This window comes from Acomys russatus, chromosome 24 (genome assembly GCF_903995435.1).
Source record: "Acomys russatus chromosome 24, mAcoRus1.1, whole genome shotgun sequence".
NCBI lineage: Eukaryota > Metazoa > Chordata > Mammalia > Rodentia > Muridae > Acomys > Acomys russatus.
The window spans coordinates 14,311,332-14,335,256 of NC_067160.1; the positions used below are offsets into that span (position 1 = coordinate 14,311,332).

At 45.1% G+C, this 23,925-nt stretch overlaps 1 protein-coding gene across 3 annotated transcripts in view; it reads right to left on the minus strand.

The window, feature by feature from the left end:
* The window catches only part of Map3k20 (mitogen-activated protein kinase kinase kinase 20), a 160,107-nt gene that overhangs the window by 31,435 nt on the left and 104,747 nt on the right, over window positions 1-23,925 (minus strand). For 2 of the 3 annotated variants that reach the window (XM_051166212.1, XM_051166213.1), the window contains exons 10-12: window positions 22,273-22,379; window positions 15,251-15,386; window positions 10,831-11,259 (exon numbers count right to left, since the gene is read on the minus strand). In XM_051166212.1, coding sequence (XP_051022169.1) covers window positions 10,858-11,259; window positions 15,251-15,386; window positions 22,273-22,379 — 645 coding nt within the window. In that variant the 3' untranslated portion in view covers window positions 10,831-10,857. Of the gene's footprint in view, window positions 1-573; window positions 714-806; window positions 838-2,909; window positions 2,955-10,830; window positions 11,260-15,250; window positions 15,387-22,272; window positions 22,380-23,925 lie in introns of those variants that run through there. The other variant, XM_051166214.1, reaches the window with a different exon arrangement.

Below are 23,925 nucleotides of genomic sequence, written 5' to 3' on the forward strand. Positions count from 1 at the left end.
CTGAGGTCATTTGGGCTGTACACAAACTCGAGGCTCCTTAAGGATTCCTCATGAATATATCTGGCCTCTCCAGCTCTAAGTGGGCTAAGTGGCATCATGCTGGTCCTGAGGATGGCCCTCTAGGTGTCACCCTACCTTAGTTCCTGTCTTCTGGCTCACTAAGCTTCCCCCTGGCTCTGGTCTTTCCCCTGGCAGAGCTTCTCCCTCACACACTTCCAGTGGGAGTCCTTCTCCTGGCTAATGTTTCTTGTCCTGAGCACTTATCTCCTTCACGACATCCTTCCAGAAGTCCACTCTCATCCCAGACAACCCTCCTTTGTGGCATCTCTCCTAGGTGTCACCGTGCAGAATAGTTACATCACTTTCCCCTAAGCTAGAGGCTTCCTGGAGGTAACAGGAGTGTTACCATTGTGCCCAGGGAACTGCTACTGTGCCAGGCAACGTGGGTGTGGCAGCTAGTTAGGGACAAGCCTGAAGGCATCTCAGCACCCAATGTCCTACACTGTGATGCTTTTATCTCTGCTTGCTATGCATGGCCCACTACACCGCCCACGATGCTCTCCTCCCAGGTACCTTAAAGTGAATGATGTGTCCCTTGGAGATGATGCCCATGTCTTTCAGATCTTCCTCTTCCAGAAGCAGCAACCGCTTGCCTGTGATGTTGTGGTCCTTGAACAAGCTTGCATATCCACTCATCTCTACCGAGGAGTCACCTGGGGGAGGCGTGAAGAAGGCAGGAAATGAAGCTAAACCACAGCCGCAACAAAGTTGACTCCATAAATGAGACGGTGATTTTGTCTACTTGCCTTTTCTGACGAGCTGCTGAACCCAAAAATACTGCGAAGAGAGGACACACATGGTTTGGGAGGCTCACACAAAGGCAGTAGTCATTCTTAACAATAAAAGTTTCCAACAGATATGGATGCCTCTAACTTAGCCACAAAGGAAAAAGGCAAAAGAGTTCTCTTGGTAGTTTTAAAGCCTCAGGCTTTCTGGTCGGAGATATTCCTCCCCAAGTGGGGACTGGGCAGCTGAGAGACTTTCTGGGGGGTGGGGGGGAAGGAAGGGGCGGGGCAGTTTACATCTCTCTCAAAGGTGCTCCTATAATGATCTTTCCACTTACATGTGGTGATTGCCATGGTGCTTATTTCAGAAACTGAATAACAAGAACCAGACCGCAGTGGACAGGGAGACTGACTGAATGAGGGACCCCTGCACCCCCACATGGGGGACAGGCAAGACATGGAACTTTCTGTGCCGAGTGAGGTAGTTACAGCCAGGGGTCCCTTGTCCTTGAGTAACACTTGACACCTGTTCACTGGTGGCCTAATATTACCTTGGTGAAGACACGAAGAGAAGAGGCCAGCCTCAGACACTCTGATTCCCCAGGTCCCTTGACAATGGACTTTTAGCTACATGGCATAGGAGCCACTCAACCTGGCAGCAAAGACTACAAATAGCTCCCAGAACTCAGATCTCTCAAATAGATTTCTTTTCAAAGAAGATGGAGCAACCCTGTAGGTGGGGAGGAAGTGATTATGTCCAGGTCTGGCAAGAGGCTCAGCTCCCAGGGTTCAGGAAATGGGGGGAAACAGGAAGCTGGCACTAGGCAGTTACTTTGTGGAGCCCATGCTCCCGCCTAATGCTAAAGGAAGCAGCCTGGTCTACAAAGCGAGTCCAGGGACAGCCAAGGCTACACAGAGAAACCCTGTCTTGAAAAAACAAAACACAAAACAAAAGCAAACACAAAACAAACAAACCAACAAAGAGAACAAAACAAAGGGCAGAGGGGGCATGTTCCAGCCCCACACCGGGCTGGGCTGTAGAACAAATCTCCTGGGATTCCTAGTCTTGAGTCTTTTCCTTGACCTGCCTTGGAGCGGCTTTCTCCCTAGGGTGGGCCCATTCTTGTCAGGGCTGGCTAGCATTCCATCTTTATTTTCTACTTCATTTAGTGATGCCCTTGAGCTTGTAAGATGGACCTGGACAGGCACAGTCCCCGAGGTGTCTCTCTCTCTCCCCCTGCCCCCCGCTCCCCTCTCATCAGCAGTTCTCAGAACTGTTTTCCCATTAAGGAAGCAGATATGGAGACAGAACTGGCTATGTGGGATTGTTCCTCAGGGGCGCCCAGAGCTGCATGGAGCCTTCTTGTGGACTTAAGTATCCTGTCTCCTGGGATGTGAGATTACAGGGCACACTTTGTCCATCCCTCTCAGGGAAGGCCTGAGCACGGAGGGGGAGGCAGTTAGGCATCGTGTCATTTAATGAGCAGACCTGTGGTAGGAAGGGAACCTGTGCAGGGGACTCTGCCCTGTGATTGTCTCTCTCCCCCACCCCCATGCTCAGACCTACAGCTGGCATTGTAGGGAAGCTGAAAAGTTGAATAGCTTAACTGTGAGTGTTTGATACCCTTGGATCATAGCTTTTATCTTGCCGCTGGTATTCTGCATTCTGGAGTATTTTTTACAACCAGAGAGAAAGATAGGCCTCTCATAAGGTTTGGAGAGCTAGTTGCTTTTGCTATGAACTTCTTTTCTTTCTTTCTTCCTTTCTTTCTTCCTTCCTTTCTTTTTTTCTGTTTGTTTTTTTCCAAGACAGGGTTTCACTGTGTAGCCCTGGCTGTCCTAGACTCACTTTGTAGACCAGGTTGTCCTCAAACTCACAGAGATCTGCCTGCCTCTGCCTCCCGAGTGCTGGGATTAAAGGCAGGCACCACCACACCCTGGCTACTGTTATGAACTTCCTATTTTCAACCTCTGTTATATTATTTATTCACGCAAAAAGAGGAGCTTGTTAGTTTCTGCTAGTTAGACCCAGATCTCGCTAACTGCACTTCTAAACTTATAACTGTGGGCCGATCTGTGGGATTCCTGCCCGGATCCAAAGACGCATTCCCAGCAGTGGCTTACCACATCGTCTTCAGTCCACGCACCAATCTCAAAGGAAGGCAGCAGCTGCGTGGGAGACATGAAGGGAATGAAAAACGGGGAAGCAATAGCACCCTTGCCCTTTTGGTTTGTCTTCTCAGCTCAGCTCTCCCGTGGCTCTACAACCTTCCTCTTGCCGCTTAGGCTGAGTAGAAAACTGGTCCCCCAACCTTCAGAGGAAGTTCTTAGTGTCCAAGGATGCTGAGCCCTGCAGCAAAAAGCCATTCTATCTACCGTATGGGCTGTTTTAGTGGGGACTTGGTGCAACTTGCTGTAGTCTTCTTTGGCATGAGGCTTGGCAGAAATGGCTGTCCATCCCACAGCAGAACTTTGGAACCAAGGCTTTCCTGACAGTCTCCAGCCATCAGACAGCCTTAGCACCCTCAGCCAGCATTAGGATAACAGGATAGACTACTATCAGAAATTCCAAAGCAACCATATGTAACTTGGTGACTTATTTTGTCTGTTCTCACAGAGGCTTAAACATCTGCCTTTCATGGTGGAAGCGGGACATGTGGAGTTGGAAGTGTCCTGAGGCATCTGGGTTCTGAGTTACTCTAACACAGACTAAAACCAGAGACACATGTGGGATGGAGACCTGCAGAGCACTTCAGCCTGTGCCACAGAAATGTTCGCATTGGTCATGGGCTAAATAGCAAACACTTCCATAACTTGAAAAAGCCTTTGTCCTATGGGCTAGAGTGTGGTGCAGCCATTAGTGTCAACTAACTTGAGTTGTCAAAGTGTTTAAATGACTCATGAAATAATATGCCAAAGTATCACCCAACCTCTGGTACAAATAGCCTTTCCTTCCCTCCTTCCTTGTTGGTCAAATTGGGAAAAAGAATGTGCTGGAAGTAAATTTGATCTACACACACTTCATATATGCATGAACTTTCCAAAGAACAATTAAAAAAAAAAAAAAAAAGAAGAACGAAGTTGAATTCGTTGCTTTTACCTTCAGCGTGACAATCTACTGGTAGCTAAGTCAATCTTTCTAATTTAGAAGTATTGGGTGCATAACCACATGTTCAAACGGCAGGAAAGACATAGTCCCTACAAGGAATTTCACTAGAATGAATGAGATAATGAATGAAACACGTGTAGATTATATTTGGGAGAGGCCAGTTTTATAGATATATTTTTTAGTTCCTAATGTGCAATATTGGTGCATTTGCATGTTCGCCTGCATATTTATATGTGTGTGGGTACATGCATGCATGAATACGAGGGCCCAAGGACAACGTTGGATGTCATTCCTCAGTACAACTCAGTGGCCTCGCTGACCAGTGAGTTCCAGAGTCCTATCTGCCTGTCTGCCCCCAGCACTGCGATATAAGCACATGACACAATTGTTGGCTTTTTTATGTATATTCTAGGGTTGAATTCAGGTCCTCATATAGGCAAAGCAAGCATTTTACCAACCACATTCTCTCTCTAGCCCCACCTGCTTGATTTTTTAAAAAGATTTATTATTTATACAATATTTGCCCACACATGTGCCTGCCCACCACAAGAAGGCACCAGATCTCATTACAGGTGGTTGTAAGCCACCATGTTGTTGTTGGGAATTGAACTCAGGACCTTCAGAAGAGCAGACGGTGCTCTTAACCTCTGAGCCATCTCTCCAGCCCTCCACCTGCTTGATTTTTACTGTACAACCTTATAGAATGAATGGAGTTGAAGGATGCATGTATTCAGTTGATCAATTTTTGGGTGGTCTTCTCCGTGTTGACAGGCATACAAAGACCCATGTTCCATAGCATGCGGCAGGGGAACGGAAGGGGAACGGAAGGAAAGCGGTTTCGAACTGGGGATTGCAAGGGGGTTGAGAAGATGAGGAAGAGGAACTAGGTGAGACATGGGGATCGGGTGGGTGTGAACATGATCACTTAGTTGGAGAACGGGATGAGGTGAGCTGGTGTTGGAGGAAAAAGAGAAAGAAGCCGATTCCGGGTGCGGCAGAGCGTACGTTATTATTTTAGACTCTCTTGTTTAAAAAATCAACGTGGAAGTGCAGACTTTGAGGTTGCAAGGACATCCAGCATATGCTCAGCTCACTAACATTCTCCACATACTCTGCTACCCACGCACTTCCTTTCTCTGAAACACGTGAGGTGTGAAGGAGTCACATGCACACTCACCTGCTCTAATAATGTGAGTGAGTGACTCAAGAAAGTGCATCTGGAGCTGATCCCAACCAGAAAATACACAGCAAGCTTGGCTTCTCCACAGGGCAGCTGAGTACAGCTGCGGAAACATGCCATGCCCTCGGCCCCTCACGGTCACAGACGTGAAGCAAGAGGCAGCAAGGTACCATATGGAAGTTATTCCCCACATTATGGCTAGTCTTTACAGGATGTCAGTGAACGCACGAATGTGATATGGTGTGGTGGTAGTGTTGGTGTGTGTGTGTGTGTGTGTGTGTGTGTGTGTGTGTGTGTGTGCACGCGTGTGCTCGTGTTTTGACTTCTATATAATTTCCAAATGTGCTAAACAAAATTTGAGAAATAAGCATTTCTTCAATAAAGGCTGCAAGTGAAATAACCAACATCTTCAGTTTCAATGTGCAAAGAAGAACGGAGTTCTTGCCGCCCCACGGCCGCCTCATCAACAGTATGCCACAGGGAAAAGCCCGGATTCTGCCTGGCGCTCCCTCCAGCAGGAATCTGCAGATGCTGGATTCTGCCTGGCGCTCCCTCCAGCAGGAGTCTGCAGATGCTGGCAAAGATCAGTGAGAGGAGGGCTGGGACCAGGCACTGCGGCAAGACGGTTTGAATTTGGCAAGACAGGGGATAAGAGTTAACGATCTCCAGCCATCTCCTACGAGCTTTCTGTACCTTGTTAACATATCAGGGCATCTGCTGCAGATGAGTTCTAAGCCTTTCTGTTTTCTTTGGGGATAAGGAAAAAATAAAATCCCTCATGACTGCCCCATCACTTTAGTAATTCATTATTTATACTCCACCAGACTTCAGGAGGGGAAAGCGAGCACTCGTATGCGTGTGTGTGACACTGATTTCTTCAAAGGATGCTGGGAATGCAGTCTAACAAAGATCTTATGTACACAGCGACACACAACAAAGGGATTTACTGTCAAAACGTTTATTGCAAAATGGAGTCTTAGAACAAAGGAAAGCGGAGAAAAGTTCACATCAGAATGAAATGTATGACACCAACTTGGATTTCTGAATACATCGTGGACTCAGTGCTGGAATATCAAATTCCAGCTATGGAGTTGGCAACTCAACAGTATGCCCACACAGGAGCGCAGTGTAATCTCCCATACAGACATTATACATGGCATTTGGCATACGACTTGCTCAGAGTAACATCGCAGTAGAGTGAGGGGGAGAGAAGACTGCTATGAAAACACAGTGGCGAGGCCACCTACTAAAAGCTCACACTCAGAGGGTAGAAATGTTTTCTAATAGCCGTTTTTAGAGTGCAAAAGCAGTGTGTCCTGTCGCAATTAAGAGTGCTCTCTCTGCACACACTATAAAACCATTGCATTTGGTGCCTTGAACTCTAGTTTGAAATTATTAACCACACGCCAGAAAAGTTCCTCACACAAGCAACAGACAGCCCACAAAAGTTGGGGCCTGAGAAAACATGGCCTGTCCCCTGATTTCCTCATAGACATCCATGTTTTAATCACAGAAGGCTGGACTGGGGGGCTGTCGGGCTGCGCTCCACCGAGCAGGGTGGAGCCTCCGCCACGATGCTTACAGTGTACAAAGGAAATGGGTCGGACTTGAAAGCAGCAGAAGGCGCCTGATTATAGAAAGAATTATGCTTTACTGTGCGTCTGTGGAACAGCGAGGCTTGACTGGTTTCACGAGGCTGCCCAAATCTAGTGTGACCAAAAATAATTGTTTTTTAAAAGTATCAATATTTAAATATTGAACTCAGATTAGGTTTAAGACCATCTTTCATAAGATTCTTGGCACGCTAATGAAAACTAATGTTATCCACTAACATAGTGACTTGAAGGGGAGTGGGTCTGGGTTTCTCCTAACCACCACCCCTTCCCCCAGAACTTTTGATTTCGATGGGGATCAAGTGTAAATACTTCAGCTGGTGTTTAAAGTCTAACAAGTTCACTGCATGTTAAAAAAAAAAAGTCAGTGGTTAAAAAACAAGACAAAACAGTCCTCAGTGTTTTCAGAACATCAAAAGCAGTGAGCAGTGTGTCTTTTGACCTTTTCCAATTGGCTGCTTGTGAAACATTAAAATGTGATTTTGCTCAAAAAGAAAAGCAAAAGATTAGGAAAAACTCCCTTTAACCGACTTTGCGCGATGACAGCATGCTCGCCAGGGCTGTAGCACTGTGCAGTTACCCTAACCCTAGGCCGATGCAGTTATTTCATAGCATTCCCACCAGCAACCTTACGGGTGGGGTCGGGGAGAAGAACTCAATCCCACAAACAGTGACCTGAGAAATAGCTACAACTTCCTAATACGCAGGAGAAGGCGCTGCTACTATTCTAAAAAGGCACAGGTAATTTTGTCTGGGGGGAAAGGATAAAGCTATAGGGATTTTGAATGGAAATCTTTGCAAGGTGGGACTCTCCCCAGTGAGCAGGATGCTACCAGTCTACAGTAAATCTGGCTGGTCAGGGAGACATTACCTCTCAGCTGAGAACAGATATAGATGCCCTCATGTTAGCTTTATGAGTAAAGAAAGAAAGAAAGGGAAAAGACCGTGTTTCCGGTATCTGGCTGGTACTTATGGCCACAGTCTGCCATTCTCAGTCTCATTCAGAACTTTTACAGTTTTCAGGGTTTCTTTAACTTCTGAATTGTGTTCCATTGTAAGTCAGGTCATTGGAACAAAATCTAACAGTGATAATTGGTCAGTTCAAGAACTGATCTAAGAAGTGAGCCACATTAGCACCATTAGAAATTCTGCACGTGGCGCATAGACACCTAAAGGCATTAACGGATCTAAAGCGCTCTTCCTGAAAGTAACGGAATCTAAAGCGCTCTTCCTGAAATTAACGGAATCTAAAGCGTTCTCCCTGAAATTAATGGAATCTAAAGCTTTCTAGTAATTTTTTTTTTTTACAGATGGTGCGAGAACTCTATAGGATCCTGTTTTTATGAGTCCAATTTCAGGTATGTTTGAGCATTTCTAAGCCACTAGCTGGGCACTAATTTGGAGCAGAAGTGAAATGGCCAGTGGCGTACTGTGTGGTTCCAGACTGGGCAGTGGGGAGCTCTTCAGCGGCTGGTTCTGCTCTGTCCCATGACCTGTGGTTTTGCTATGACTGAGTACTGGGATATGAGCATGGCTGTGACATTTGGCAGAGAAAGGGCAGTAGTGCTTGCCGGGGTGATGGTAAGCCTGGGCCTGGGTACAGAATCCAGGAACTGAGTTTCCCTGCTGGCACTAGCTGGCTGATTTTCAGTGCACTAAAATTTGTATATAGATTATGAATTTATGTATTAACTAGAAAACACATTATTTCCATGGCATATATATGTTCTAAACTAACTCCTGAGTAGTGGTGGTGCAGCTTATGTCCGTACATATAGAACAGAACTCGCCACTCACAGAGACCCCTTCACCTCCTTCGGCTCTGTGCAAATGTTTACAAATACCAGCCAGACCTTTCCTGACCACACTTTGAAGACCTCTCCTACCAGCCTCATCTTCCTTCCCACTTCCAGCAGGCACTTAATAAATCCTAATATTCTGTGATGCATGGCGTACTGCTTGCTCGCTCCTGCTCGCTAGCATGCATGCTCCATGTGTACCAAGCTGTCATCCAGCTGTTCTCTAGAACTCGGTTGACACCAGGGTCCCCGAGAATGCTTGCTGAGCAGACCTCAGTTCTCCTTGGCCTCTCAAAGAGGCTCTAAGACCCTGTGCCTCCCACTGTCTCCTTCAGGTACTCAGGGCATGCTGGGAAATCAGGAGTTGCCAGGCACCCCCCTCTAAGACGTTCTGTTTGAGCAGCCTGGCTACATATCTAGAGTACGCATGTGCAGAGGATTACGGCAGGATGGGCACGAGGGGCACCCATCTTCTCAGACCGAGTTATCGATCCGTAAACACCCAGCGCAGGTGGATCTGGCCATGGCACACAGGTTCCAAGAGCAACTGAATTAAATCTGTTTTGTATGTTTTATGGTCTAAGAATGTCTCTCTTTATTTTTCTTGAAAGTTATCTACTTTTAAATTTCAGACTTCTGAGCAAGTGTCACTTGCAATGGATAGTCTAGTGACCCAGAAGGCTACTGAGCCCACTTACTTCTCAGTGTCTCTCTTATGTGGCAGTTAACCGTAGCTGAGTTATGTGGCACCTGCCGTGGCCTGGCGCCACGCTACCCAGCCACACGCTTTGTCTGGAACCTTTTTCTTTGAAGTAGGCTAGCGTTCCTGCCATGCCAATGAAGGGTAAACAGGCTCAGAGAGTGAATAGTCTACCCAAGACTGCACAGCAAATAGGCACCCAGAACAAATAAAGTCGTAGCACAGGCTTTTCATTGCTGGTGGTACTTTTCAGTTCTCACTGAGGATTAGAAGCATGTCATATCTCGGATGCCAAAAGACTTTAAGACCAAATATACTTAGAAACAATAGGAGATGACATCTAATCTTTTCTTGGGACAGAGTCTTGTTATGTAGCCCATACAGGCTAATACTAAACTTGCTATCCTCCTGCCTCATCCTCCAAGGGCCCGGATTACGGACACGAGCCACCATGCCCACCTGATGTCAGAGCTCCTATCTAAAAAAAAGCCCACCAAAATGAACAGCAACAATTTCTCAGTCAGAATGAAAAGGAGTTTTGTTTTGCCTTTATCTAGTTGTAATTTTCACAGAAGTTTATAGTTTAAATAAATTTTGGCTGAAATGCTAGTCTTCTAAGAGTGTCTCTGGGTAGTCTGGCCTTCACAGTCAGTAGCACCTGAATCTATTTCTTAAGCCAGCGTCACAGAGCTTAGTAAAAAGAGAAGAGTTGGGGAGGGGGCAGCATATAGCTACATTTAACAGAAAAACCCCTTCAGAATGTACTTGTGTCTAAGAAGGATAATTTGTCTTTCCTATTTATAGTGTTTATTTTTTTCTACACATAGATTAAAACCTATTATTATTATTATTATTATTATTATTATTATTATTATTATTATCATCATCATCATTAGTCACCTCTGGGAGCGAAGAAGCAGGGTGCCTTTATTGGATGGAAAGAGTGGGGCGGGCTTAGCCTGCTCACACCTAGACATGTCTCTTTGAGACCATGTGTTTCTGTGCAAAGGACAAGCTAAGCCTAGGGTGACAGTGTGCTCTTGTTAGGATGCGCCCAGCAGCGTGTGGGTGCCAGCTTGCGACCACAACATTTCTCCTTCAAATGTTACTACTGAGAACACAACCTGGGCTTTACTCTGAGGAGCTGTGTGCTGCTTGGCACTGAAAATTCTTGGCACTTATGTATTTTGGAAGAGGTTTCTTTCACCTTGGTTGCATTTGCCTGTTTGTTTGTTTTGTATGCACGTGGCATGCTGGGGAAGAGTCAAGCACCAGAGTGGAGTCGGGAGTAGAGTGCTTATTCTAAAGGGACAGGAAGGAGTGAAATACAGTCAGACACAAACTACAAAGGACGCACTTTCAAAAGAAAAGGCCCAAATATCATTAAGCTTAAGAACATGATATGCGTGTAATCACATATTTCTATAACCAGGCACCACAGTTGCTTATGAACATGCCTTTAGCTCGGTTCCCTACCTTGCTTTTTCTGAAGGCAGAAGTCAAGTCACACTGACAAGGAAACTGCCCTAAAAGAATCTGGCCTACCACGCAGCGCTCAATGCTCTGTCTCCCTATGCTGCTGCTTTTTTTTTTTTCCCCCACAAACTGAAATAATACATTTCTTCTGTTTATTTTTTTAAAAAACATTTTCCACTTGATTCCTTTCTGCCATCATTCACTATTATCCACGTCATTCTCCTCCTCCTCCTCACCGCCATCATCATCATCATCACCACCACCGCCATCATCATCACCTTCTGACAAGTCAAAATCACTGAACCCCAGGGCCATGTTGACTTTCTTCCCCCGCCTCTTACATGTGGTTTTGGATGAATTCTGCTTGGCTTGCATGTTTATCTGCATCCCAGAATGCAGCACAGCTCCTGCTTTGTTCATTGAGAAGACATCCCCAAAGCCCATGAGCATCATGGCCTGCAGACTTGGGTTCATGGCATGGCCCTCCCCGTTACTCGCTGCTGTGATCTGACATGACATCTCTGCACTGTTTGACTCCTCTGTCTTAGATTCAAAGTAAGACTCCTCAGACATTCTTGCAGAGAGAGGCAAGAGAAGCTATCGAAGGGGAAGAAAGGACAGAAGTGAAAAGAGAAATTAGTACCAATTTAAACCAGGGCACAGATACCATAAAATTAGTTGGTACCACGCGGGAGGTGAATGATGAAGACTTTTTTTTTCTTCTTTCTTTCGAGACAGGGTTTCTCTGTGTAGCCTTGGCTGGCCTGGACTCGCTTTGTAGACCAGGCTGGCCTTGAACTCACAGATATCCGCCTGCCTCTGTCTCCCTGAGTGCTGGGATTACAGGCATGCATCACCGTGCCCAGCTGATAAGGATGTAGATTTGGCACCAGTGTACAGGCCATAATTTCTAAGTGACAGGGTAAACCACAACCAAAAGCTTGCAAAGCACCACGCAGAGCTGGATCTCAAATGGACAGGAAGGTAACAGTTTTAAGTCCTTGCTTTGCTTAAAAAAATAAAAAATAAAATAAAATAAAAAAAAATCATTTTTTTAGGATGTCTCTTAATTCTTCCCAATTTCACTTTCATACAGAAACATTTGAGTAACCATTATATTAATTAAAAAAAAAAAAAAAAAGATGAAATGAGGTGGAGATTAAATCTCAAGTAAAAAAGTAAAAATAAAAGAATTCAGAAACCCTGTCCCAAGGAAGAGTCCAGAGGAAGGATACAAGCGGTCTGGCTGTGCATGCTTCTGAGGAATGGGGTGGTCCACCTCTCGCCCTGGGCTACCGTTGTGCACATGCTCTGAAGACGACCTTTCTGGCTTCCAATTTATTATTGACTCCAGCCAGATCCGGCGCTGCTTAATTTATTCAAGTTGTTGTGTAATTCGCTCGGGAATAAACTCGAGATCCTGTCTAGCCTTTAAGCCAGCCCCAGTGAACACGTGGGGGACTGTGGGGGTCTCACTCTGGCCTTTAAGCCAGCCCCAGTGAACACGTGGGGGACTGTGGGGGTCTCGCTCTGGCTTCACTTAGGCTGTCTCCTTGCTGGAGCCACTAATTCCCAAGTCTCCTTTCAGTGGGACTTTTGTCTATTAGGTCTTTCTCATATTGTCACAGAGGTGACAAATGTTTACTTTTTTTTTTTTTTTTCCTTTTGTAATTACTTTCGACAGCCAAGCTAATCCTTAACGTTTGGTCCTATTTCTTTCATGGTAAAACTGGCATTTTTCTAACCTCTTCTGAGAACAAAGCCAATAAAAAGTCCACGGCTTCAACAAGTAACGCGCAGGTGATGGCGCTCTTAGACGAACTCTACGTTCTGGGTGTGAAGGGACCGGATATTTAGTCCTTTAAAAAATTTTTTTTTAAGATAAAAGAAAAAAAAACAAACTTATCTACTATTATTGCGGGCACACGCATGCCAAAGACATATGTGTGGAGGTCAGAGGACAACTTTTGGGAGTCAGTTCTCTCCCATGCCTGCAGGTTCTAGGGACTTTGTTAGGGTCATCAGCACTGGCACGTGCTTTTAGTCACTAAGCCATCTTGACGGTCTCTTTCTAATTTAATTTACTGTTGGAGCTCAGTTTCCAAAAAGCCAGCCCATTCTTCTAGGAGAGAACTTTGGCATTGTGGGCTCACACCATCAAGGTCATGTGCTCCAACCGGCCAGCCGCGGCTCCTACCTCATGGAGGCCACCCTCTCACCCTCTCACCCTCTCACATTGGCTTTTCAATGGACAGAAACTCTTTGCTGCTTATTTGTTTTATTATTGCTGAGTTCTCTTCCCACATGATGGTAGACTCCAAAGAGCTCCACAAATATTCCTCAAATGAGAGTTTATCTCTAAGAATTTTAAAGCAAGCTGCAATAATAATTAAAAATTAAGCATTATTCATATTTATGCACAGAGGAGTCATCTTTCCAAGCATCGTTCATGCTCCCTTCCATTTTAGGAAGGAAAATAGTAACCCTGAAACCAAGTTGATAGTATTTTTATGCAGTTGCATAAGTGTTAAGACTGTTACATTTACATTTAAGCTACCTATAATTAAAAAGCCCAGATTTGCCATTTTATAAAAGATTCAGCTTTTTCTCAGCAGTCTAGTTTAAAACCAACTAGAGACTGAAGCAAGGATAAAAGAAACCAGCTACTTATAAAATACCTGTGCATAAGCTCCTCTAGGCAGAGGAAATGGTGAAAGCAAGTGTTATAAATAAAGAAAACTTGGGCCTCATACATAAAGAGAAAGGGAGCCTCACGGAGACTCTGCATCTTGCTGTCCACTGTTACCTGGTGGCCTGCAAAGCACTTTTCTCTAAGCCAAGTTTTCTGGAGTTAAAACGCAAGCGTGCGACCTACTAAGCACCTGTAGCAGTTTATTCTTTGTCACACAACTGTGTTACCAGCAGCAATCATGTGTGCAAGACAGCCCATAATTTCTTAGCAAAAACGGATGCCAATAAACCAAAGCAAGGCTCTGAAGCATACTCTCTCTGATAGGCAGTTGAAAGTGTTCCTGACAATGCTAGGTTTAGAAGGAGTCAAGCCATGCAGGGCTTTACAGAAAAGGTTTCAAAGCACTTAAAAAACAAAAACAAAAGCAGCTTCCTAGCCCTCAGCCGATAGGTTGTAGGAACAGGCTGCATGCTAGCTCCTCCTTCACGGAGCCCTGAGTGCTGCAGCCTGCTGCCAACAACTCAGTCTAGACAGCAAACTCTCCCCTTTACTCGATTTTTGAGAGTCTGGATGACTCCACGGGACTCTCTAACAAAGGTAATAGCTCATGGCGGAATTAGACACAGCAGTCCAATCCTTACCTTGGCATTCCTAGCATGACCAAACTCACTTTTGAAAAGGGTAAATGAATAGCATTTAAGTTCCTTGTCCTGAGGCTGGAGAGATGGCTCAGAGGTTAAGAGCACTGCCTGCTCTTCCAAAGGTTCCCGGCAACCACATGGTGGCTCACAACCATCTGTAATGAGATCTGGCACCCTCTTCTGGTGTGCAGGTGTACATGCGGGCGAAACACTGTATACTTAAATAAATAAATCTTTTTAAAAATTCCTTATTCTTTTTGGGGTGAGGGGGTGCCAGATTGAGTTTCCATAGGAATTGGAAATGGAGATGAATTCTTTTATTCTGTAAACATTGGGAGACCTTTTGCAACCTGTCACTGGCGGCTCAATGGAGGTTAAGACTTGTCTGGATAGGAAAGGTCTTTGAGGAACACAAAATGAAGGGCGTTGGACTTTTTTCTTGGTTTATTTGTCAATAACTTTATTTTTAATCTCTCATTCCTTGCTATTTTAAGTGGACAAATATTGCCCATTGAAAAACCTAGGGTAAAAAACCAATCTTTAGCTTTTACCAGCTTCCTAAGAGTAAGTCTTATTTAAAATCTAGAAGAATGGTGAAACATGATGTAAAACTTAACGTACAGCTTAAGTTCAAGGTCCAAAGCGGCCAGTGCTCCTCTAGACTGGGAAAGAGTCAGGGTCTTCCCAGAGGTAGAGGAAGAAGGCTTCCCGTCCCAGAAGCCTTCTCCCCATTTTAAGCTGCTCGTCATCATAGCACTAAATTAATAAGGAATATTAATGCTTGTTACCACTATGTCAGCAGGCCAGCTCAGTCTTAGAAAGAAGATGTGGTTAAGTTCTGACACATCCAAGACACTCCCAGCTGCCTCGCAATTTACGGTTATTAATTGTTGATAGCCTCTAAGTGAGGTGCTGTAGCTGTAGCATTCCCAGAGTGCTCTGGGGGACCTAACAGATGCCCCCAAATCCATCAGATTTTACTCTTGTAGCTTTAACATGGAAATGCAGTTCTTAAAGGAAAGAGTTAGAAGGAAGAATTTTCTTTTGAATAGGTTCCCCCCCTGCCCCCCCCCCCCACCTTTCTTTTAAATCTCTGGCATTGTGGTGTTTCATACCCCTTACTACTGGTGCAGGCATTTAATTCTGAGGAGCAGGGCAGAGAAGAGTTGGGGGGGGGGGCGGGGGAGCCATGCTGCCATGCTCAGCCAGGCTTCGGAGTGATGCAGGAAGCTGGGTGGGTAGGTCGGGTACTCACCGGGGTGTTGGACTGCTCTGTCAGCTTCTGCTCCCACATCTTCAAGCGTCTCTCCCGTTCTTTGAGCTCCTGCTCTTTAAAGCTCAGATCACGCTCTAGTTTCTTCAGCCTCTCAAGGGTTGCCTCAATCTCACACCTGCAGAGAGAGAGAGAAAGAGAGAGAGCTCAGTGAGGACGCTTGCTTGCTCGGTGGGTCCATTGAAGTCCTAACCAGAGCTCAGTGAGGCTCGCGGACTGTGGACGCTCCTCGGTGGATTCATTGGCGTGCTAACCAGATAAACAGCTGAGGTGTGGGCTTTGAAACTGGCCAGGAACCGACGAGAGCAGCAGGATTCTTTCTTACCCTTCAAAATCAACAGGTAGTTTCTAGCTGGGTAAAACAAACTCAGGGCATCTCAACAAAGCCCGCGAAGAGTGACCCGCGGCAGCAAGGGTTGGAAGCTGCCCTTGTGAGCTAGCCATTTAGTTCTTGCTTATAGTTTATGGAGCTTTATGGCTCACAAAGCACCGTCAGTCATGTCATCTCTCATCTTACTCCCACAATAGCCCCGAGAATGGTATGTATGGGTCTGTTATTGTGGATGGGAAAATCGCAAGGAATGAGAGATTAAAAATAAAGTTATTGACAAATAAACCAAGAAAAAAGTCCAACGCCCTTCATTTTGTGTTCCTCAAAGACCTTTCCTATCCAGACAAGTCTTAACCTCCCCAGGTCAGAGCTACGGGGCTGGCACTCCTGCCCACGGAGTGGCTCAGCGAGGCCGAGTAACCAGGACTTTCTTTGGCTGTAGAAGCAACAGTTCTAAGATGTCAGTTTCTAAGAATTCTTTGGCCTTCTTGTTGAAAACAGTCAAACACAGATGCCCAAGATTACCTTAGAAAGAGCATAGCACTGCCTGCTGGCGCGACCTGGCTGTTTCCACTATTTATCAAACACAAGGTAATTTTTTTCTCTATTTTTCTTTTATTGAAGATAGACATTTTCCATACAATATGTTTTATTATGGTTTCCCTTCCCCTCACTCCTCTGAGGTTCCCCCCATCTCATCTAAATCCATACTTTTTCTTTCTCTCCTTAGGGGTAAAAATAGGCATCTGTGATTGTAAAATAAAACAAAAACAAGCTAACTGGAATATAACAAAACAAACAGAAAGAGAAGGGGGAAAAAAAGCCAAAGAAAAAGCACAAGAAACATATAAAGACGCATCCGTACACACAGGAATCCCATACAAGTAATTGTTATAATCTAGCAAGCATTGGACACTTGTCCAGAGAAATTCTGAGTTTCTTTTAGAGTCTATACTTTTAAAGGAAGTTCTTTCCCTCCTGTGTAGGCCACACAGAACACTCTGGCCAGTACCAGAAACTGTTCCTTCCAGAAACTGTTCCTTGCAGAAACTGAAGCTGGCAAGATGGCTCGGCACAAACATTTCCCCCCTCAGGGCTGACCCAATGTTAATGTCTAAATTTATGCTCCGAGAACAGCAAGTTCTCCCGCCTTGAGTTTCTGAAGGGCCTGCACATAGAGCCACGTAATAAGAGATGAAAGGGCCTGGGGTGGGGGCAGGGTGTGCAGAGAGGCCCTCGGAAGAGGACAAGAAGGCTAAAGGACAACACCTCCGCTGTCCTGAAACGACTTCCTGGCTAGCTGCTGAGACAAGCCTGCATCATCGTTGCGGTGAGGCCTTGGGTGTGGGAGGAAGACACGAACCCCAGATCCCAGTTAATGGCGATATCTAAGCGAACCTGCCGTTGTGTTTCCAGGGGAAGTCAGCGTAAGTGGCCATCTCAATCCACTCCTTATGGATGAAGGACACACTGCCTAACTCATGGGGTAGCTTCAAGGTGGGGCTACGTTTGAACCCAAAGCTTCTCTTCCCTGCCTGTATGAAAAGTCTGTCACATGGGAAACTTACAGAGCAGCTCCTGTGTACCCTAGTGCCTTTCACTGGGGCCACGCGACAAAGCACAAAGGGACACTAAAGTCCCAGTCCCAAGAAAAGTCACAAAAGCAGAATCTTTTAGAATTATGACTTAATTATAAAATCCAAATTCAATCCTTAAGATTCTTGACATAAAGGTTTTGCCAGTTCATGCACAAGTTTGTTTTAACCTTTCAAATGGAAAATTGAAGAGAAAAAACACAGTGTGGAAGACCTTATAGTAAACTTCTATGACAAAAAACAATGAGCCACTTTGAGTCATTGAGGAAGTCAGAGGGTGGCAAGCAGGGTCTCAGAGCTGGACGTACTTGATGCAGTGGCCTGGGTCACTTGTCTGTGTGACACTTGATAAGCTTGTCCTAACTCTCCTGCCAGGGGGACTGGTCCCACGGAAGCTTGCTCCTTTCAGTCAGGATAAATGAGCATGCTTTTGCTTGCTCTGTTTTGCTTGCAATTAAATCCAAGGCCTCATCTCAAATTCTGGCTCAGGGAGCCCACAGGGATTTTGAGCCCTTGTGGGAACCTGATCAACAGTTAAGTAATCGTAAAGCTGTGACAGAAAGATGTACCATACATTCTGTCAAAAGCCTTCCCATTGGTTTGCCCTGTAATGAAGCTGACGTCATAGGACATTGGGGGCAAAGCATTTGTACATTTTTAGGGTATCTAATTGTTCTGTTAAAAAAAAAAAAGAATGTACGAGAAGGCCTATTTATTAGCACCACTTAATTTTATGACGTGAAAATTTGAAAATCTCATAAAGGGGTTATTATCCCCTTTACTAACTTGTTTGCTAAGTGAAGTTGAATATTTTCCATGTGCTTATTAGCCGTTTGATCTCCTTTTAAATTAATTTGTCACGTCAGCATGCGAAAGATGAGTCTCGTCATGGCGTTTTCACATATGAATCACCGTCCTTTGTTCTCACTTGCTCCTTCTTCCTTCCCACTGCCTCCCCCCATGCTCTAACCCTCCCAGCTAGTCCCCACGTGACCTCCCTTGTCACATGTATTCTACACTTTCTCTGTTTCACACCCCATTAACAATCCTTCCACCCCACCATGGGTCTTTTTTCAGTTCCTCAACTCACACATGTGCACATATAAAAATACGCATGTAATTTTATTTTGTGTGTGTATGGTGTTGTAATTTACCATCTGCTCTTGTGGGTATGCACAGGTATGTTTGTGTGTGCACGCATGCGTGCAAGCGTGTGCAGACGCATATGTGAACAGGAGGTTGATGTCAGGTATTTTCCCTAGTTGCTCTCCATTTTTGTTTTTTGAAACAAGGTCTTTCATTGAACTTGAAACTCATGGATTTGACTAGGCTGGCTGGCTAATGAGCACCAGGGATCTGCCTGTCTCTGCCTCCCCAGTAGGGGGATTACATACGCATCCCACTGGGCAAGCTTCATACACCCACAAGCGCGTGCACACACACACACACACACACGCATACGCACACATACACACATGTGCATGCATACACACACATGCACACATACACGCTTTAAATTTAGCTTCTGCATATAAGAGAAATCAGGGTGTCTGTTAGTTATATATCACCTAACATAATGATTTTCTGCTCTACTCATTCTCCTGAAAGACTCTATGATTTCACTTCTCTTTATAACTGCATGAAATTCTACCGTGCCCCATTTCCTTTATTTTGCTGATGGACACCCAGGGGAGTTCCATTTCCTGGACGCTGTGTACTCTGCAGTGGTACACATGGGTGTGCAAGTTCTTAGTGATGTGTTCGCTTTGTCCTTTGGGCGCTGTGGAGGTTTGAATAAGAACGGCCCCCGTAGGTGCAAACATTTGAATGTTTAGTCGTCAGGGCACAGCACTATGTGAAAAGGACCAGGAGGTGTAGGCTTGTTGGAGGAAGTGTGCCACTGAGGGTGGGTTCTGAGACTTCAAAAACCCAAGCCGGGTCATGTGGCCCTAGCTTCCTGCTGCCCGAGGATCCGGATGGAGAACTACTTCCGTCTCCAGCACCCTGTCTGCCTGTGCGCTGCCTTGCTCCCTGCCATGATGACAGTGGACTAGACCTCTGAGACTGTGAGCCAGGCCCTAGTTAAAGGCTTCCTTTTATAAGAGTTGCCGTGGTCACGGTGTCTCTTCACAGCACTGGAACACTGACTAAGACAGGTGCATACCTGAGTGGCATGGCTGGGTTGTATGGCATCTCTCTACTGGCTTCCACAGTGGCCACACAAGGTTGCTATCCGCCAGCAGTGAATAAGGATTCCTCGTTCCCCACATCCTTACCAGCGTCACCGTTTCCCTTGATGACAGCACCAGCCAATCTCTTTCTGTGAACGGTCCTCTCATTAGAATGTTGTTTTAACTAAAACGCTCCTTAAAAGGTAGTAACTGTAGCATGCTTGGGGACCCAGGAGAGCTTCTCAGAGGCTTCTGGAGGCCTAACTGGTTTTCAAGATGGCACCACATCATGGCTTCTCTACTCACACTCTCTCAGAAGAACATATAATTTCCCACATGTTTTATGGCATTTGGGCCGTGGGCTGAAGGCAGGAGCAGAATTTATTACTGTCTTAGAAAGACTTTTATTTGCTTTTTATTGGTATGTATGTGTGTGTCTGTTTGCTCAAGCAAGCATGGGTGCCCAAAGAGACCAAAAAAGGGCACTGGGTAGCTTGGAGCGGGAGTTACAGTGTGTTCTGAGCCTCCTGCTGTGGGTGCTGGAAGCTAACTGCAGTCAGCAGCCAGTGCTCTTAGCCACTGAGCGAGCCATCTTTTCAACAGCATGGATTTACTAGTTCTTAAATGATAAATATATTTTACTTTTTCTCAGTTCTATTTTTAATACATTAAATATTATCAGATACAACTGATTTTAAACAGAAGTGTTTTCTGGGGGTCCCCAATGATTTTTAGGGGTGAAATAGCGATGTTGGAGAGCCGGCTCTCTGGGTAGGAGACTCGCTAGTCAAGCGTGAGGATCTGAGCTGGGGACCCTGGTACATGCACAAAGCACACAAGCACGGCAGTGCTTGCCTATAGCCAACTGGGACTTGCTGGCCCATGGCTGAGTCCTGCTTCAAGCAAGGAAAGAGTGTGACAGAGCAGGTCACCCAACATCCTCCTTCTGTGTCTGCACACTCGTGTACACCCAAACCTGCACACACATATGCATATAACCCCCATGAACACACACATGCACAGAACACTGACATGCGCGCACACACACACAGACTCAGCTGGAGTCCTACATACAAAGTAGCTGAGAAACTTTAGTCTACTAGACTAGGGAAGACAGTTATAACTGTATGCTATTTCTCTTGTAAACTTATTTAGGAAATTTCAATACTTTTGCAGAAAATGTACTAAGTCTGTTTTCTTTGTTGGCACACTTAAAGAACCCGATCTCCAACACATGAACACACACACAGTTTTACAATCCCTCTAATCCTTTGGATAATAGATCAAATAGCATTTCCCCAGGGAGCCCCTGTATTATATACTTAGGTGGGATCAGATTTTGCTGTTAATGCTCCGCTAGCCACTACCTCTCTGTCACATGGCTCGTCAGGACAGGATTGCGGATGGCAAGTTGTGCTCTTGGATTTGGCATTTTAACGTGGTTGTTTCTGAGGCTGCTGCTGGAGCGACCCACATCTGGGGACACTGTACCAACCACTGCAGCCCATCGCTTAGAAGACCATCGGCCTCTCCCTCGCCAGGAGAAGTTTAAGGAATGTGACTAGAAGCATTCTGCCAGGACAAATGCATTAGGTACATATTTAACTTTCAGGACAAGAGCAGTGTTGTTCACATCACTTCTGTCACCCTTCCTTCCTTCCTTCCTTCCTTCCTTCCTTCCTTCCTTCTCTACTTCCTCCCCCATAGGTTTACTCAGCAGGTGCTGTTGGAAGCGATGGAAACTGAGATGGGCAAAACCAGTTGTTTGCTTTTCCAACACCCCAGCAGTGAGCTCTGTGGAACTGACCTGGCTGGGGAGTGGGGGCTGCTTCTTTGCAGTTGTGCTCAAATGACAGCTGCCTGGACAGCTAACAGGAGCTGGGGCAGGAGGAATGTGCCACTGAAACAGTGTGGCTATAAAAAGGAGACTGCATTACGGAGGCTCTGTGGAGGGCATGCTCCTCAAGACGAGGCTGGATACGGGCCTTCCACCCACATACAGACTGTGAGGGGAAGCTCTGACCTGTTAGCCACCGGAGGAGACGTCATGCTGGGGGTTTTGTTAGTTATTTTAGACAAGAAAAACAAAAGCCCTCAGATCTAGATTTGAGCTCACCGCATTAATTTTGTGTTGCTAAGAGCAATTCATGAAAGGGATTAGCCCTAGATAGCTATTTCAAAGGAATGAAAATATATAAGGTCACTGTAAAATATCAGTCTAATAGAAGGCCCATGGTAATGTGTAAAGAGCGACTCTCTAAGCGCATGCAGTACTCATGTCACACCAGCAGGTGGCGCAGGGCATCACGTTACTGCCATGACTATCAGGAGCAGGGATGAAGTTACTTCAAAATCTCTGCTGAGTCAGGGGAGGGACAGCGTCCAGCTCCCAAACATGCTATTTATATTCCCTGCGTCATTCGACCTGGCCCAACTGTTTCATCCTGGACTTATTTTTTTTCCACTCATACAATACAATTCTCTCTTTACTGATTTGTTTTGCCAGGATTTATAACATCAAACAACGTGTCTGCCTAGGTTACTCGCTCCCTGAATTAGCAGATGCAGCTCTCTGCACATGGCAGGACTAACACTACACGTGTCTATTTTCTAAAACGATTTTTTTTTTTTTCTGGACGGAGGCCAAAGCTTCCTAACACACAATGTGTACCGAGAAAAAGTGGAAATAGCCTTTGTTTCAGAAGATAGGACTTCAATACTCTTCCCAAATACTTAGACACCCGCTAAGACAACAAGGCCAGGGAAAGTCTTGCTTACGTATAAGTGCAGGGCGATAAATCTTAGGCTTGCCCCTCCCCCAAGCTGCGCCAAGAAATCAGAACCGTCCCTTGGGGTCTGGCTCTCGTCACCGAAGCTGCGGGCTGGGACCATGCAGGCACTACCCACCTCCATTCTGCTTTGTTGTGTAAAAATGAGTTACACTGGTCAGGAAGGTTCGTGTCATTTGACATGGACTCCAGGATTGAAATGATTTGCTTGAAAGATGGCCGCTTCTGAAGAGGAGAAAAAGGAACCGCTGTGAGTCTCAAGGAATGAAACAACAGGAGAAAGTGCAGCCACAGCCGACAAAGACATGGTAGGGTTCTGACTCGGTGTGTGGGACCGTCAGACCACGCAGGTGTATTCTTTATTTGCAATTAACTATCCATAAAGATAGACTCATCTATTGATTTTTTTTTTTTTAACCACACGACGTCAGGTTGGGCTCATGAGGACGCTTGGGTAGGTGAGGAGAGAGGTTCCAAGTCCTACTTTGAGGTATAACTGGGAACTCCTATATAAAAAGGCCATTGAAGACCTACCTGTGAGGCAGGCCTGGTAAAAACTTAACTAGATTATGCACTTTGAGCATTCTGCCAATGCTTCTTCTTTTGCCCCTCTTCTTTTCTATTTTTATAAAATGTGTGTGGGAGGGCAGTATCTGCTTACCAACCTATTGAAACTAAGAAAATTTCCCAAACCAGTTGGTCTGAAAAAAAAAAAAAAATTAAAAGCCAGAATAACATCATCGTTCTCAAGGTTTACCCCACACTGAAGCCAGCTTTGCATCTGGGGACCCCGCGGGGCTCTGAGGGCAGCTACTGACAGGCATGGTCTATGCTCACCTCTTTCCACTCCAGCCAAGGCTGAGACAAAAGGTTAAAACAAAAATGAAGGACGATAATAAAAGGATGGTGCACATTCTCTCCTCCTCATGCCTCATAATTACACCATTTCAGAACAAATTACAGCGACAGCAATTAAAACACGCATTTTAATTTAGGAGCACAAAAACAGGAAGGAACAATGTTGAGATGGCTTGCTCTCAGGACCCGGGTGCTTCTGACGTTATTTTTTAAAAAGTGCTTTCTCCGTATCTCAGAAACATATAACTAGGATATTTATTGGCTTCTGACTTTGTTTACTTCAAGGGCAAATGCACTGTGTATGCATCTACAGATGGTGTGTGTGTGTGTGTGTGTGTGTGTGTGTAAGAAAGCATAGTTAAATGTTACTCATGAACAAAGAAAAAAGCTTTAAATAGGGCACATGAAAATGAATCTATGTTTTCAAACTTTGCTCCTATCTTCATGTGTTAGGTTTTAAATGAAAAAACAAACAAACCAATAAACATGTGTAACTCTGCACAAGAACTGAATATATATATATATATACACATATATATATATGTATATATATATACACACACATATATATATGTATATATACATATATATATATATATACAAAACAGAAAAACCCCAAAAACAAAAAACAGGAAACACAAGATTTTTCATTTTGCAAGGAAAAGCAACAAGAGGAGCTAATGGTTTGGGGAAAAAAAAAAAAAAAAAAAAAGAGCTGGTCTCAAGGATCCCAGGCAAGCCCCCAGCTCTGAGTTGGGCTGTGGAGCACACAGTTTATGAAGAGTAGGGGACTGAACTCTGGGCCTTGTGCAGACTAGCCAAGCCCTTTACTAATCAACCTACACTCCCAGTCCATTTAATGAGCTTTTAAAGATTTATTTCTCCTTATAGTTAGTTATTCTTGAAACAACAT